We start from the raw sequence: 17,736 nt of genomic DNA, 5'->3' as shown, positions 1-17,736 counted from the left end.
TGGGGAAATTGGGCCTGTATTCTCTAGAGTTTTGAAGAATGAGAAATGATCTCATTGAAACCTACAAAATACTTAAAGGGACAGACAAGGTAGATGCAGGTAAGATGTTTCCCCTGGTTGGGGAGTATGATCATACTCAAAGGGCCTCCTTCTCATGCTTCTATTTTCTCTGTTTCGTTTATTGCCCTCGAGAAGGTGGTGGTGAGCTGCCTTCTTGAACTGCTGCAGGCCATGTGGTGTAGGCACATCCACAGTGCTGTTCAGGAGAGAGTTCCAGGATTTTAACTCTGTGACAGTAAAGGAACAACGATATATTTCCAAGTCAGGATGATGTGCGGCTTGGAGGGGAGCTTTCAGGTGGTGGTGTTCCCATATATCTGCTGCCCTTGTCCCTCTACATGGTGGTGGTTGTAGACTTTGTAGGTGCTGACTAATGTGCATTGATGAGTTTCTGCAGTGCATCTTGCAGATGGCTAGTCCACATCAATGGTAACTCCCAGGACGTTGATCGTGAGGAATTCAGTGATGATAATGCCATTGAATGTCAAGGGGCGATGGTTAGATTCTCTCTTGTTGGAGATGGTCATTGCCTGACACTTGTATGGCACGAATGTTACTTACAACTTGTCAGCCTAAGCCTATTGTCCAGGTCTTGCTGCATTTGGACATGGACTGCTTCAGTATCTGAGGAGTCACGAATGGCGCTGAACATTGTGCAATCATCAGCGAACATCCCCACTCAGACCTTATGATGGAAGGAAGGTCATTGATGAAGCAGCTGAAGATGGTTGGGCCAAGGACACTACCCTGAGGAACTCCTGCAGTGATGTCCTGAAGCTGAGATGACTGACCTTCAACAACCACAACCATCTTCCTTTGTGCTAGGTATGACTCCAACCAGTGGAGAGTTTTCCCCCTGATTCCCATTAACTCCAGTTTTTCTAGGGCTCCTTGATGCCACACTTGGTCAAACGTGGCCTTGATGTCAAGGGCAGTCACTCTCACCTCACCTCAGGAGTTCAGCTCTTTTGTCCATGTTTGAACCAAGACTGAAATGAGGTCAGGAGCTGAGTGGTCTTGGCGGAACCCACACTGGGCGTCAGTGAGCAGGTTATTGCTAAGCAAGTGCCGCTTGATAGCACTGTCGATGACATCTTCTGTACCTTTACTGACGATCGAGACTAGTCTGATGGGGCGGTAATTGGCCGGGTTGGATTTGTCCTCCTTTTTGTGTACAAGGCATACCTGGGACATTTTCCACATAGCCGGGTAGGTGCCAGTGTTGTAGCTGTACTGGAACAGCTTGGCTAGGGGCACGGCAAGTTCTGGAGCACAAGTCTTCATCACTATTGCTGGAATATTGTCAGGGCCCATAGCCTTTGCAGTATCCAGTGCCTTTAGCCGTTTCTTGATTTCATATGGAGTGAATCGAATTGGCTGAAGACTAGCATCTGGGGACCTCCAGGGGAAGCCAAGATGCATCATCCACTTGGCACTTCTGGCTGAAGATTGTAGCAAATGCTTCGGCCTTAACTTTTGCACTGATGTGCTGGGCTCATACATCATTGAAAATGGGGGTATTTGTGGAGACTCCTCCTCCAGTGAGTTGTTTAATTGTCCACCACCATTCATGACTGGATGTAGCAGGGCTGCAGAGCTTAGGTCTGATCCATTGGTTGTGGGATTGCTTAGCTCTGTCTATCTCTTGTTGCTTATGCTGTTTGGCATTCAAGTGTGTTACAGCTTCACCAGTTGACACCTCATGTTTAGGTATTCCTGGTGCTGCTCCTGACATGCCCTCCTGCACTCTTCATTGAACCAGAGTTGATCCCCTGGCTTGATGGTAATGGTAACAACGCCTCATGGTAGCCCAGTCTTGAGCTGTTAGAAACAAAAACAGAATTACCTGGAAAAACTCAGCAGGTCTGGCAGCATCGGCGGAGAAGAAAAGAGTTGACGTTTCGAGTCCTTATGACCCTTCAACAGAACAGAGTTCTGAACTTGAGCTGTTAGATCTGTTTGAAATCTATCCCATTTAGCACAGTGATAGTGCCATACAACACGATGGAGGGTATCCTCAACGTGATGACAGGACTTCATCTCCACAAGATCTGTGCGGTGGTCACTCCTACCGACACTGTCATGGATAGATGCATCTGTGGCAGGCAGGTTGGCGAAGATATGATCAAGTGTTTTTCCCTCTTGTTGGTTCCTTCACCACCTGCAGACCCAGTCTAGCAGCTATGTCCTTTACACATTAATTCTCATTTACAAGACACAGCTCCAGCAAAACCTATACCTGCACCACACTGCAAATATTTGCAGAAGGTGCCCTTGACAGCACAAAGTGAAGAATCAGCTGGTCCTGAGCTAATAAGAGTCGTTGAGGCAGGGGGAGGGGAGCAGTCACCTTCTCGTACATCTGAAGGCCCAATGCCTGACAGGAACCTACAAAGCAGGAAGGTCTCTGCTATGAAGGACAACGGAGCCTCAAGATACGTCATCCCCTGGATTGTTAGTGTGGAGCACAGCATTTGCTGGTACACAAAAGAAAGGCTTGTGGTTCTGTAATGCCATTCAGAACCTCAAAGCATCCCTAAGTGCTTTGCAGCCAATTAAATAGAATTTGAAGTGTAGTCACTGTTGTAATGTAAGAAATGCGTAAACAAATTTTTTTTCATTCTTTTGGGGGATGTTGGCATCGCTATCAAGGCCGCCATTTGTTGCCCATTGCTTGACAGTACCATCATTACCATCGCTGACTCCCTCATTATCAACATCCTGGGGGTTACCCTTGACAAGAAACTGAACTGGACTAGCCATATAAATACTGTGGCTACAAGATGTCAGAGCATTGGAATCCTGCAGCAAGTAACTCACCACCTGACTCCCCAAAGTCTGTCCATCATCTACAAAACACATGTCAGGAATGTGATGGAATACTTGCCACTTGCCTGGATGAATGTAGATCCAACACCACTCAAGAAGCTGGACACCATCCAGGACAAAGCAGCCCATTTGATTGGTACCCCATCCACCAACATTCACTCCCTCCACCATCGACGCACAGTACCAGTAGTTTGTACCATCTACAAGATGCACTGCAGGAACTCATCAAGGCTAATTAGACAGAACCTTCCAAAGTCATGACCACTACCATCTGCAATGTCAAGGACAGCAGATACATGGGAACGTTGCTACCTGGAAGTTCCCCCCCAAGCCATTCAACAACCTGACTTGGGAATATATCGCTGTTCCTTCACTGTTGCTGGGTCAAAATCCTGGAACTCACTCCCTAACAGCACTGTGGATGTACCTACACCATATGGACTGCAGCGGTCCAAGAAGGTAGCTCACCACCACCTTCTCAATTAGGGATGGGCAATAGATGCTGGCCCAGTCAGCAACGCCCACATTCCTGAATGAATAAAAAAAATGTGTCCTTGATACGATGGTGAACTGCCTTCTAACGGAGTGGCTTGCTAGGCCATTTCAGAGGGCAGTTACGAGTCAACCACGTTGTTGTGGGTCTGGAGTCACACGTAGGTCAGACCAGGTAAAGATGGCAGATTTCCATTCCTGAAGGGTGTTAGTGAACCAGATGAGGGTTTCTGGTCTGGAGGAGGGTTAAGAGTGGAGATCCCCAGGGAGCAGTGTTGCCTTTCCTGATATATATTAATGACCTAGACCTTGGTGTACAGGGCTCAATTTCAAAATTTGTAGATGATATGAAATTGGAAGCACTGTAAACTGTGAGGAGGATAGTGTAGAACTTCAGAAGGAAATAGACAAGTTGGTGGAATGGGTGGACAAGTGGCAGATGAGTTCAATGTGGAAAAATGGGAAGTAATTCATTTTGGTAGCAAGAACATGAAGACACAATAAAAAAAAGAGGCATAACTCTAATGGGGGGGTGCAGGAGCAGCAGGACCTGGATGTATATGTGCAGAAATCATTGAAGGTGGCAGGTTGAGACAGTGGTTAATAATGCATACAGCATCCTAGGCTTTATTAATAGGGGCATAGAGTACAAGAGCAAGGACATTTTGTTGAATTTGTGTAAGATACTAGTTTGGCATCAGCTGGAGTATTGTGTCCAGTTCTGGGTGCTGCACCTTAGGAGGGATGTGAATGGAGAATGCGTGGAAAAGATTCACAAAGATTGTTTCCAGGGATGAGGAACTTTAGTTATTAAGTTTGATTGGAGAAGTTAGGACTGTTTTCCTTGGAGAAGAGAAGGTAGAGAGGAGATTTGATAGAAGTATTCAAACCTATGAGGGGTCTGGACAGGGTAGATAGGGAGAAACTGTTCCCACTCGTGAAAGGATCAAAAACGAGAGGGCACTGATTTAATGTATTTGGTAAAAGAAGCAAAAGCAACAGGAGGAAAAAGATTTTCATGCAGCGAATGATTAGGGTCTAGAAGACACTGCCTGTGTGGTGGAGGCAGGTTCAATCGAGGCATTCAAAAGGGAATTAGACTATTATCTGAAAAGGAAGAATGTGCAGAGTTACGGGGAGAAGGGGAGAGATTAGCACTAAGTGAATCACTCATTCAGAGAGCCAGTGCAGACATGATGGACCGAATGGCCTCCTCCTGTGCTGAAATAATTCTGAGATTCTGTAGGTTTTTAGAATAATCCAGTAGTTTCATGGTCACCATGAATTTAAAATTCCCCCAGCTTCCATGTTGGGATGTGAAATCTTATCTTCAGCGCATTGGTCCGGATCTCTGGATTATCAGTCCAGTAACATTAGCATTATGCTATTATCCCTGTAATTTCTGCACAGCAAGATTCCCCCAAACAGCAATGTGGTAGTGGCCAGTTTTAGTGGCATTGATTGAGGCATAAATATTGATCAAGACACCAGGCGGACACCTCTGTTCTTCAAAACACCATGGAATTTTATGTCCAACTGAAAGAGGAAATGAAGCCTTGTTTTAACCTCTCAACAGGAAGATGGCACCTCTGACACTTTCCTTCAATACTGCACTGGAAGTGTCAGCCTGGAGTCTGGAGTGGGTGTGAACCCACAACATTCTAACTCAGACACCAGAGGGCTACTGACTGAGTCACACATGACATTAAGTGTAACAGAGTGAAAATCATATGAAGGGCATGGGTTGTCTGCTCAACTTCTTAAGATGTGAAATTTCAACAAGGAATCCATAGAATTATTTAAGCATATAAAACACAAAAGCTTCACCAAACGTATCAAAGAGTAGAATGCTGAAAGGAACTGCTTCATAAATAATTTGCAATCAAAAGTTCATTGTTATCACAGTCGCTATTCAAGGAGGCAATGTAAATTCAACGCCATCAGTCCTCATCTTAACAAGGAGTTTCTCCTCCTGATGCTGGCAGCTGTAAAACAGTCAGGTATGTGGGAACAGGAGGAGACCAGTCAGTCACTCTAGCCTGTTCCACCGTTCAATTAGATGATGATTGATCTGTAACTCCACTCCATTTACACACCTTGTTATTGTAACCCTTAATACAAACAACAAAGTCACAAAGCTTTCTGCAAAGGTGTCTTATTTTTTTTTTACAGAGCTGATGTAAGACAGAGATGATGGTTTGATATTCTAGGTGCTGCTTGAATCCAATACATTAACATGCCCTGCCCATAAACTTCAACTCCATTCTGTCTCAACATGCTCCCAACATTTCTATCATATATTTACAACTTCTTTGAATTAGTTCACAACTTACACAAATCAACAATTTACACAGAAACACACCCTTACCGCAATAAAATGTCCCGAGGCACAAACAACACTGAGTCACAGAGCAGATGTTAGGATAGATGGCTAAAAGGTTGGTCAGAGATAAGATTTTATGGACTGTCATAAGTAAGAAAGATAGAGACACAGAGATGCAGGGAGGATATTCCAGAGCTTAGGACCCAGGTAGCTGAAGGCACGTTTGCCAATGGTGGGCAATGTAAATTGGTAATGTGCAGAGACCAGATTTACAGGAGTTAGAACCATAGAACACTACAGCACAGAAAACAGGCCATTCAGCCCTTCTAGTCTGTGCTGAAATATTATTCTGCTAGTCCCACTGACCTGCACCTAGTTCATAACCCTCCAGACCTCCCCCATCCATGTATCTATCCAATTTATTCTTAAAACTTAAGAGTGAGCCCGCATTTACCACGTCAGATGGCAGCTCGTTCCACACTCTCACCACGCTCTGAGTGAAGAAGTTCCCCCTAAACCTTACTCCTTTCACCCTAAAGCCATGTCCTTTCGTGTTTATCTCTCCTCATCTAAGTGGAAAGAGCCTACTCGCATTTACTCTGTCTATACCCCTCAATTTTGTAAACTTCTATCAAATCTCCCCTCATTCTTCTACGCTCCAAGGAATAAAGTCCTAACCTGTTTAATCTTTCCCTGTAACTCAACTCCTGAAGACCCGGCAACATCCTAGTAAATCTTCTCTGCACTCTTTCAATCTTACTGATATCCTTCCTGTAGTTAGGCGACCAGAACTGCACACAATACTCCAAAGTTGGCCTCACCAATCTTACAAAACCTCACCATAACATCCCAACTCCTATACTCAATACTTTGATTTATGAAGGCCAGTATGCCAAAAGCTTTCTTTACAACCCTGTCTACCTGTGACGCCACTTTCAGGGAATTATGTATCTGAACTCCCCTTTCCCTTTGTTCCTCCGCACTCCTCAGTGCCCTACCATTTACTATGTTTGTCCTTCCAAAATGTAACACCTCACACTTTTCTGCATTAAATTCCATCTGCCATTTTCTGGCCCATTTTTCCAGTTGGTCCAGATCCCTCTGCAAGCTTTGAAAGCCTTCCTCGCTGTCCACAAGGCGTCCAATCTTAGTGTCATCAGCAAACTTGCTGATCCAATTTACCATATTATCATCCAGATCATTGATATAGACAACAAACAACAATGGCCCCAGCACAGATCCCTGAGGCACACCACTAGTCACAGTCCTCCAGTCTGAGAAGCAATCATCCACTCCCACTCTCTGTCTTCTCCCACACAGCCAATTTCAAATCCAGTTTACAACCTCTCCATGGATACCAAGTGTCTGAACCTTCTGAACTAACCTCCCATGTGGGACCTTGTCAAAGGTCTTACTAAATTCTATGTAGACTACATCCACAGCCCTTCCTTCATCTATTTTCTTGGTAACCTCCTCGAAAAACTCTACAAGGTTCGTTAACCATGACCTACCACGCACAAAGCCATGCTGACTATCCTTAATCAGCCCTTGGCTGTCCAAATAATTGTATATCCAATCTCTCAGAGCACCTTCCAATAATTTACCTACTACTGACGTCAGGCTCACTGGCCTGTAATTACCTGGTTTATTTTTGGAGCCTTTTTTAAACAACGGAACAACATGAGCTACCCTCCAATCCTCTGACACCTCACCCGTGGCTAAGGACATTTTAAATATTTCTGCCAGGGCCCCTGCAATTTCTACATTAGTCTCCCTCAAGGTCCGAGGGAATATCATGTTAGGCCCAGGGGATTTATCTACCTTTATTTGCTGTAAGGCAGCAAGCACCTCCTCCTCTTTAATCTCTTTATGTTCCATGACACTACTGCTTGTTTCCCTTCCTTCCTTATACACTATGCCAGTTTCCTGAGTAAATACTGATGCAAAAAAACTGTTTAAGATCTCCCCCATCTCGTGAGGCTCCACACATAGATGACCACTCTGATCTTCAAGGGGACCAATTGTGTCCCTTACTATCCTTTTACTCTTAATATACTTGTAGAAAACCTTTGGGTTTACCTTCACATTATCATGTCTTCTTTTTGCCTTCCTGATTTCCTTCTTTAGTATTTACTTACATTTTCTATACTCTACAAGTACCTCATTTGCTCCTTGTTGCCTATACCTGCTATACACCTCTCTCTTCTTCTTAACCAGATCACCAATATCGCTTGAAAACCAAGGTTCCCTATGCCTGTTAACTTTGCCTTTAATCCTGACAGGAACATGCAAACTCTGCACTCTCAAAATTTCGCCTTTGAATGCCTTCCACTTACTGAACACATCCTTGCCAGAAAACAACTTGTCCCAATCCACTCTTCCTAGATCCTTTCTCATTTCCACAAAATTGGCCTTTCTCCAATTTAGAATCTCAACTCAGGAACCAGACCTATCCTTATCCATAATTAGCTTAAAACTAATGACATTGTGGTCACTGGACCCAAAATGTTCACCTACACATACTTCTGTCACCTGATCTGTCTGGTTCCCTAATAGGAGATCAAGTTTTGCATCCAATAGTTTAGAGATCTTGGAAAGTTGTAGCAGAATTCCTGGGATGGCAGGATTGACATATGAGGAGAGATTGGGCCAACTAGGCCTGTATTCACTGGAGTTTAGAAGAATGAGAGAGGATCTCATTGAAACGTATAACATTCTGACCAGGCTGGACAGACTGCAGATGCAGGGATGATGTTTCCACTGGCTGGGGGGTCTAGAGCAAGGAGTCACAATCTCAGGATACAGACTGAGTTGAGGAGAAACTTCACTCAGAGGGTGGTGAACCTGTGGAATACTCTACCTCAGAGGGTTGTAGAGGCCAAGTCACTGAATATATTTAAGGAGGAAATAGATTTCTAGGCTCTAAAGGTATCAAGGGGTTTGGAGAGAGAGAGGGAGTATGACATTGAGAAAAAAGATCAGCCGTGATCCTATTGAATGGCAGAGCAGGCTTGAAGGGCTGAATGAGCTACTCCTGCTTCTATGTTTCAGTGAATTAGAGACATGGAAGGGTGAGGCCATAAAGGAATTTGAGAACTTTAATTTTGGGGCATCATTGGACCAGGAGCCAGTGTAGGTCAGCAAACAAAGGGCATCAGATGAATGGACTTGGCGCAAGTCAGAATATGGACATCAGAGCTTGGATGAGCTCGAAGGGCCAAATGACCTACTCTTGCTCCCAAGTTCCTATGTTGGTACAAATTGGAAGGGCATAGGTTATACTATACAAAGAGGCGTATTAAGAGAGATGGGTCAAAAGCTGCTTTATGGAGTTAGACAGATCAGCCATGATTTAACTGAATGATGGAACAGGCTTGAGGGGCTAATAGCCTCCTCCTGTTCCTAGCTCTGTTGCGACTGCGAGAGATTGTGCTGTGGGATCTTTTATGCCCAACTCAGAGGGCAGATGGAGCTTCAGTTTAACATCTCATCTGAAAGACAGCACGTCCGTCAAGATTTAGAAGAATGACACCAAAACTAAGAAGTTATAATAATCAGAAAAGACCGAAGAAACTGTGACTCTTTTCTATGGTTCCTCTCAAACTTCGTGGTGTCTGCTCATGATTGCATGGTTCGAAGGCCGAGGAGGTGACCTAATCAAGGTCTTAAAAGTTATGAAGGATTTCAAGTGGGTAGTGGTAGAAAAGATATCTCCACTTGTGGGTTGCCTAAACTAGAGGCCATCAATATAAGATAATTACTCTCAGTGGTGAGAATCTGGAACAATTTCCCACAGGGAGTGGTTCAGGCAAAAAGTGTAGATGTGTTTAAGGGGGAGCTAGACAAACACATGAGGGAGAATGGAATTAGAGGTTATGATGAGAGAGCTAGATGAAAAGGGATGGGAGGCTCATGCGGACCACAAACATCAGCTTGGATCAGTTGGGTTGAATGGCTTGTTTCTGTGCTGTAAATTCTGGAAGAAATGGGTCAAAAAAGATTTGCATCCTGAAAAAAAATTGTGTTCCGGTGCTGACAGGAACATGGATGGCAAGACTAGCACAAAAATACTGCCAAGACACAAGTATTTTGGAACAATTCACTACCTTCTGGAGTGAGGCTTTATAGCTTCAGCTCTTTCCTATTTGGGCTCCAAGGTTCAATCTCATATCAGGACCAGAAATCACATTATTAACAGGTTCCTTAACACATGACTTACCAGCACTGAAGGGCTGAAGTGAGATTTATTTGCATTAACAACCTAAATCCAGCAATTACATGGCACATGATGCAATAAATTTCAACAAGGACGTTCACTGTGCAAATCGATCAACAATTTGTGGAGCATCAGAACTTGTGACATATCTCCTGCTTTCTGCAAACTGCAGGGTATTGTATTAACTCGTAATGGTGAGTGCAGTTAATTCACTGATTTTTTTGCTGCCATTTCTGGGCCATTATTTCTTAATCCATTGGAATTTTTTTTATATTCGTTCACGTGATGTGGGCTTTGCTGGCTGGGACAGCATTTATTGCCCATCCCTAATTGCCCTTGAAAAGGTGGCAGTGAGCTGCCTTCTTGAACCGCTGCAGTCCATGTAGTGTATGTACACCCACAGTGCTGTTAGGGAGTTCCAGAATTTTGACCCAGCAATATTGAAGGAATGGCAATATATTTCCAAGTCAGGATGGTGAGTGGCTTAGAGGGGAACTTTCAGGTGGTGATGTTCCCATCTGTCTGCTATCCTTGTTCTTCTAGACATGGGTTTGGAAGGTGCTGTCTAAGAAGCCTTGGTGAGTTCCTGCAGTGCATCTTGTAGGTGGTACACATCTGCTACTGTGTGTCGGTGGTGGAGGGAGTGAATGTTTGTGGATGGGGTGCCAATCAAGCAGGCTGCTTTATCCTGGATAATGTCAAGTTTCTTGAGTGTTGTTGGAGCTGCACTCATATCCAGGCAAGTGGAGAGTATTCCATTACAGTCCTGACTAGTGCCTTGCAGATTGTGGACAGGCTTTGGGGAGTCAGGAGGTGAGTTATTCGCTACAGGATTCCCAGCCTCTGACCTGCTTTTGTAGCCACAGTATTTATATGGCTAGTCCAGTTTCTGGACAATGGTAACCTCCAGGGTACTGATAGTAATACAACTCCCACACCGTCCCCCTCTCCCTCTAACATTTCCCAAAATTATCAGTTCCCGGGACAACGTACATCAGTTGCTCACAGTGGAAAAAGGGTTCTGGATACTTACACACTGAACAACGATGTGAATCTCTGGTGAAACCGGTGAGTCCATCGTGCTGATTCAACGTAGCGATGAAGACGTATCTGAAGACGTCTCTTTTTAACCTTTTTCCTTTTCACGCAAATTCAGTGAATGTCTTTGGGACAGCATAACCTATAAATTGAGATTAAAGAGAAACAAGGTCCATCACTTCTTCCTGTCTCACTTCCGTATCAGTTTTTCCCCATCATAATATCCTATATGTCCACGGAAACAGCCTGTGTAAACTTGTCATGCTGTAATGACACTCTGCAGTCAGAGGTAGTGCTGTAGGCGCTTCAGTATTTTAGTGTCTCCCAGTTCACTGCAGAGAAACTCCACTGCTCCAGCCAGTTCCACTCTTCTGTTTCCCAGATTGCTGCATGTTTGGAACAGGAGGAAGCCATTCAGAAACTTTAGCCTGGATCACCATTTCTATTAGATCATGGTTGATTAGTGTCTCAATTCCGTTTGCCCGCTGTTGCTCCATATATTCCTTGATACCTTTACACGACAAAAATATATCTATCTCAAAGCTTCAGCTGACACCATCTCATCCCCACCCCATTCATGGTCTTTTGGGGAAGGGTACAATGGTTCCAATATTCTTTGTGTGAAAAAGTGCTTCCTCATTTCGCTCCTGAACAGTCTACCTTTAAAAGAACGTGCCTTCCTATTCTTTGCTGCCTCTCCAGAGGAAATAGTTTCTCTCCATCTAGTAACACCATCAAGTCGCTTAATCACTTCAACTGAATCATACCTCAGACTTCTAATACCAGTCTAGTCCATGCAACCCGTTAACATAATTTAACCCTTCAAGCCTTGGTATCAGTCTGGTGAAGTTACACTGTACCTCTTTGAAGCACAATTTCACTTTCCTGAGGTGTGGTGCCCAGAACTGAACACAGTTCTCCAGACTAGTTCTGAACAAGGTATAAACGAAGCATCACTTCCTCCCTCTGAAATCCTAGTGGCCCTGAGATAAAGACCAACATTCCATTAACAGAAATACCTGGGAAAACTCAGGTCCCACAGCATCGGCGGAGAAGAGCAAAGTTGGCGTTTCGAGTCCTCATGACCCTTCAATAGAACTGAACAGAACAGTTCTGTTGAGGGGTCATGAGGACTCGAAACGGCAACTTTGCTCTTCTCCGCCAATGCTGCCGGACCTGAGTTTTTCCAGGTATTTCTGTTTTTGTTTTGGATTTCCAGCATCCACAGTTTTTTGTTTTTACCAACATTCCATTAGCTTTTTCATTACTTTTTGTACCTGTTCATTAGCTTCCAGTGATCTGTGTACATGGCCACCTAAATCCCTTTGATTCCCCCACTATTCCCAAACTCTCTCAAAAAGAAAGTATCCCCATCTACCTTCCTCAGATCCAAAATGCCTGACCTCACACTTCCCAAAATTGAACTCCATCTGCCACCCTCAACCACCACCCCCCCACCCTCCATCAGGGGGAGGGAGGGAGGGAGGGGATGGGGGGAGGGCGGATGGCAGTGGGGGTAGGGAGGTTGGACGGAGATGGTGGGAGGGTGGGATGGACGGGTGGGTGGGAGGGGGATAGGGGGGTTAGTGGGTGGGGGGAGGGGAGGGGGATGGGAGGGAGGGAGGGGGATGGGATGGGATGGCATGGGAGGGAGGGGTGGGGTGGCGTGGGTGGGAGGGGGAAGGGGATGGTGTAAGGGGATGAGTGGAGGGTAGGAGGTAGGGGGTGGGTGGGGTAGTGGGGGAGGGGAATGGATGGTTGGGTGGAGGGGTAGGGGGATGGGGGGGACAGGTGGGCGGGAGGGGGATGGGGGGGGAGGGGGATGGGGGGGACGGGTGGGCGGGGGAGGGGGATGGGGGGGACGGGTGGGCGGGGGAGGGGTTGGGGGGACGGGTGGGCGGGGAAGGGGGATGGGGGGACGGGTGGGCGGGGAAGGGGGATGGGGGGGACGGGTGGGCGGGGGAGGGGTTGGGGGGACGGGTGGGCTGGGGAGGGGAATGGGGGGACGGGTGGGCTGGGGAGGGAGATGGCTGGATGGGAGAAGGGGATGGGGGGATGAGTGGGAGTGGGATAGGGCAGATGGGGGACGGGTGGGAGGGGAAGGGGGATGGGGGGGGACGGGTGGGCGGGGAAGGGGGATGGGGGGGGACGGGTGGGCGGGGGAGGGGGATGGGGGGGACAGGTGGGCAGGAGGGGGATGGGGGGACGGAGGGGGATGGGGGGGACGGGTGGGCGGGGGAAGGGGGATGGGGGGGGACAGGTGGGCAGGAGGGGGATGGGGGGACGGAGGGGGATGGGGGGGACGGGTGGGCGGGGAAGGGGGTTGGGGGGGACGGGTGGGCGGGGGAGGGGTTGGGGGGACGGGTGGGCGGGGGAGGGGTTGGGGGGACGGGTGGGCGGGGGAGGGGTTGGGGGGACGGGTGGGCGGGGGAGGGGTTGGGGGGACGGGTGGGCGGGGGAGGGGTTGGGGGGGACGGGTGGGTGGGGAAGGGGGATGGGGGGGACGGGTGGGCGGGGGAGGGGGATGGGGGGGGGGACGGGTGGGCGGGGGGAGGGGATGGGGGGACGGGTGGGCGGGGGAGGGGTACGGGTGGGTGGGGAAGGGGGATGGGGGGGGACGGGTGGGCGGGGGAGGGGGATGGGGGGGACGGGGTGGGCGGGGGAGGGGATGGGGGGGACGGCGTGGGCGGGGGAGGGGATGGGGGGGGACGGGTGGGCGGGGGAGGGGTACGGGTGGGTGGGGAAGGGGGCTGGGGGGGACGGGTGGGCGGGGGAGGGGGATGGGGGGACGGGTGGGCGGGGAGGGGATGGGGGGACGGGTGGGCGGGGGAGGGAGGGGGGACGGGTGGGCGGGGGAGGGGGATGGGGGGGACGGGTGGGTGGGGAAGGGGGATGGGGGGGACGGGTGGGCGGGGAAGGGGGATGGCTGGATGGGAGAAGGGGATGGGGGGATGAGTGGGAGCGGGATAGGGCAGATGGGGGACAGGTGGGAGGGGGAGGGGGATGGGGAGGGGGCGGGCAGGGAGAGACGGAGGGAGGGGGAGGGAGAGAGGAGGGGGAGGAAGGGGCAGGGAAGGGGGTGCAGGGGAGGGGGGGGCGAGGAAAGGGAGGCTGGGAAAGGGGGGAGGGTGGGAGGGGGGTAAGAGAGGGGGAGGGAGGGGGGTGCAGGGAGGGGAGGGTGGGAGGGGGAGGGAGGTGCAGGGAGGGGGAGGGGGAGGGTGGGAGGGAGGTGCAGGGAGGGGGAGGGAGGTGGAGGGCAGGAGGGAGGGCGGGGTAGGGTGGGAGGAGTGGGGGAGGGCGGGGGAGGGTGGGAGGGAGGTGGAGTGGGGGAGGGCAGGAGGGAGGGGAAAGGGGGGGACAGGTAATGCATGGAGGCGGGGAGGGAAGGGGGAGGGACGGGGAAGGGATGGTGGAGGAGCGGGAGGGACGGAGGAGGGGGTGAAGGACGGGGATGTGTCGGAGGGCAGGGGGGCGGTGGGCATCGAGGTGTGTGATGCGCGGTAGGTGTCGTGGAGTTAGGGACGCCGGGCGCAGGAGGGGCCTGGGCGGAGGGGCAATGGACCGAGGGGGCAAGGGACTGAAGAGAGCCCTGAAGTAGCCCCGGAAACCACAGTTGGTGGGGAAGGAGAACAAAAAATGCCAGTCTTTCCAATGATGGTCACATCCTGAGAATGACTTAAAATTAAAAGGAGAAACTCTTTTCCATCGGGGGTTGTGAACCTGTGGAATTCACTACCAGAGTTCATAACTGAAACAAACACCGTATCAACATTGAAGAAAGGGATGTGCAATAGGGAGAGTACTTGGGATTAGCATACTGCTCATGTGGAAGAGGAAGCTTAGAGCTCTACCATCTAGAAGGACAAGGGCAGCAGATAGATGGGAACACCACCACCTGGAAGTTCCCCTCCAAGTCACTCACCATCCTGACTTGGAAATATATCACTGTCCCTTCACTGTCGCTGGGTCAAAATCCTGGAACTCCCTCCCTAACAGCACTGTGGGTGCACCTACACCACATGGACAAAATCCTGGAACTCCCTCCCTAACAGCACTGTGGGTGCACCTACACCACATGGACAAAATCCTGGAACTCCCTCCCTAACAGCACTGTGGGTGCACCTACACCACATGGACAAAATCCAGGAACTCCCTCCCTAACAGCACTGTGGGTGCACCTACACCACATGGACAAAATCCAGGAACTCCCTCCCTAACAGCACTGTGGGTGCACCTACACCACATGGACAAAATCCTGGAACTCCCTCCCTAACAGCACTGTGGGTGTACCTACACCACATGGACTGCAGCAGCTCAAGAAGGTGACTCACCACCACCTTCTCAAGGGCAATTAGGGATGGGTAATAAATGCTGTCCCATCCAGCGAAGCTTACATCGTGTGAAGGCCTGGGTATGAGTTATAATTTCTACATGATTGCTATGTTGCAAGATCCTGTGTTTCTAATTTGATACAAACAGTGAGGACACTTCTGTACCTTGCCCTCTTCTTATTCTCTCAGCTCTGAACTTGCTGAATTCCATTAAATCTAAGGTTCTCCCACTGCTACCTAACCTTTTGGTTTTTCACATAACATCAGGCATGCTGTGCTTTGACAGCAGACTCTGCCGTACTTGTAATTATGAAGCTCGTGCATCGCTAGTTATTTCACAACACTCAACAATACAGCTGCTGTGACCCGCAGCAATCGTCAGAAACCTCAACTGTACCAAGTCAAAGTAAACAAGTTTGAATTCCAAAATTTCTTCGTAACATGGACGCCTGGGATCACCTTAGTTACTTGGCTCCACGCCCTGTGAAAAGCAGTTAATGACTTAGCTGGGAGTAGGAGCTCCGTACAGGTTGCTCGAGATAGGACAGTCCAACATCTCACACAGAGCTAACACCTGTTCAGCTTCAACCACTCCCCTTCAGTTGCCTTTTCTACTCAACAGCCATTGTTGCCTTGGTCAGAAGGGTTAAGGTTGAAAAACAGAGCAGCTCAGTCAGTGACTCATTTCACTTCTCACATCCAATTCTGTTACTTCTGATCAAGAAAATCCTCATTCCCAGGAAAATGTCCTTACTCAAGCTGGGAATTACTTTTGAAATGATGCCATTCCCGCCACCCATCCCCAAGGAGATTTAATAGAGATTTACTTTTAAATATTGCAGGGTTTGGGAAGACTCTTCTCTGGTTGTGGTGTCAGTGGTGAAGGTCTAGGACAGTGAAGATACAGGTTTTCAAGGAAGTATCTCTGTACAGAGGGTTAGAGGTTTGTTCACGCTAGAAAGACTTGCCACACTGATTCTTTAAGGTAGAGGCCACAGCATTAGTTCAAGCAGTCAGTCCAACAGCAACTGGGGGTGAACATTAAGTGACAACCTTGCCAACAATATTCACATCATGAAGCTGAAGATAAATAAGTTACAGTAAAATGGTGGAGTAAAGGATGTTAAGGGGAGATGGGGAGAGCACAGGGCAGTGGGGTTAGTTTGGGATGGATACAGGGCTATTGGGAGAAAGCAGGGCAGCGGGATTAGTTTGGGATTGATACAGAACTATGGGGAGAGAGTGGGATTAATTTGGAATTGATACAGGTCTATGGGAAGCCTGAGATTGATCTGATGGAGGGACACAGCTCGAGGTTATTGAGGTAATATGTGGTTGGAGCAATTTTAGTGCGGTACAGATGAGAATGATTTGGTGGTGAACAGGCAGAGATTTGGAGACAGTTCAGATTCTGTGTGGTGCATTTTCAGTTTGTACACATGAACACAATGAGAGGAGTAAACTATTTAGCTCCTCGGGCTAGTTTCATCAGTCAATGTGATCACAGCTGATTTGCGATCTAACAGTATGTCAATTTGCCTTTCTCCCGTATCAATTACAATTCTTTCCTCTCTCTTAGCAACGCCATCCAAGAAGACACAGGTAGCTTTCTTTGAATTCCTCTATTATTAGGCATCAACCATGGCCCTGTGGGTAACGCTTTTGCCTAAATCAGGAGATTGTGGACTCAAGTCCTAATCCAGAGATTTGAGCCCATATTCCAAGCTGACAATAAAGCGCAGTATTGAGGGAGTGCTGCACTGTCAGGGGAACAGAACTGAGGGAGCGCTGCACTGTCAGAGGGTCAGTACCGAGGGAGCGCTGCACTGTCAGAGGGTCAGTACTGAGGGAGCACTGCACTGTCAGACGGTCAGTACCGAGGGAGCGCTGCACTGTCAGAGGGTCAGTACTGAGGGAGCGCTGCACTGTCAGAGGGTCAGTACTGAGGGAGCGCTGCACTGTCAGAGGGTCAGTACTGAGGGAGCGCTGCACTGTCAGAGGGTCAGTACTGAGGGAGCGCTGCACTGTCAGAGGGTCAGTACTGAGGGAGCGCTGCACTGTCAGAGGGTCAGTACTGAGGGAGCGCTGCACTGTCAGAGGGTCAGTACTGAGGGAGCGCTGCACTGTCGGAGGGTGAGTATTGAGGGAGTGCAACACTATCGGAGGGTGAGTATTGAGCGCTGCACTGTCGAAGGGTATGTACCAAGTGACCACTGCACTGTGGAGGGTCAGTGCTGACGAAGTGCTGAACTCTCGGTAGGTCAGTACTGAGGGAGTGCTGGACTGTCGCAGGATCAGTACCAAGGGACTGCTTCACTGTCAGAGGGTCAGTAGCGAGGGAGTGCCGCACTGTCAGAGGGAGTGCTGCATTGTCGGAGGGTAAGTACTGAAGAGGTGCTGCCTGTGGGAAGGTCAGTACTGAGTGAGTGCTACACTCAGAGGTGCCA

General features: G+C 48.8%; 1 protein-coding gene across 4 annotated transcripts in view; it reads right to left on the bottom strand.

Annotated features, from left to right (window-relative positions):
• The window catches only part of LOC121278938 (anion exchange protein 2-like), a 263,881-nt gene that overhangs the window by 139,290 nt on the left and 106,855 nt on the right, over positions 1-17,736 (bottom strand). For all 4 annotated transcript variants that reach the window (XM_041189507.1, XM_041189509.1, XM_041189510.1 and 1 more), the window contains one exon: positions 10,954-11,100. In XM_041189507.1, coding sequence (XP_041045441.1) covers positions 10,954-10,998 — 45 coding nt within the window. In that variant the 5' untranslated portion in view covers positions 10,999-11,100. The remainder of the gene's footprint in view (positions 1-10,953; positions 11,101-17,736) is intronic.

The sequence above is a fragment of the Carcharodon carcharias genome, chromosome 6 (assembly GCF_017639515.1).
Source record: "Carcharodon carcharias isolate sCarCar2 chromosome 6, sCarCar2.pri, whole genome shotgun sequence".
In the NCBI taxonomy this organism is placed as follows: domain Eukaryota; kingdom Metazoa; phylum Chordata; class Chondrichthyes; order Lamniformes; family Lamnidae; genus Carcharodon; species Carcharodon carcharias.
The sequence above is the reverse complement of the archived record's forward strand: the minus strand, read 5'-3'. Positions and strand labels throughout refer to the sequence as shown.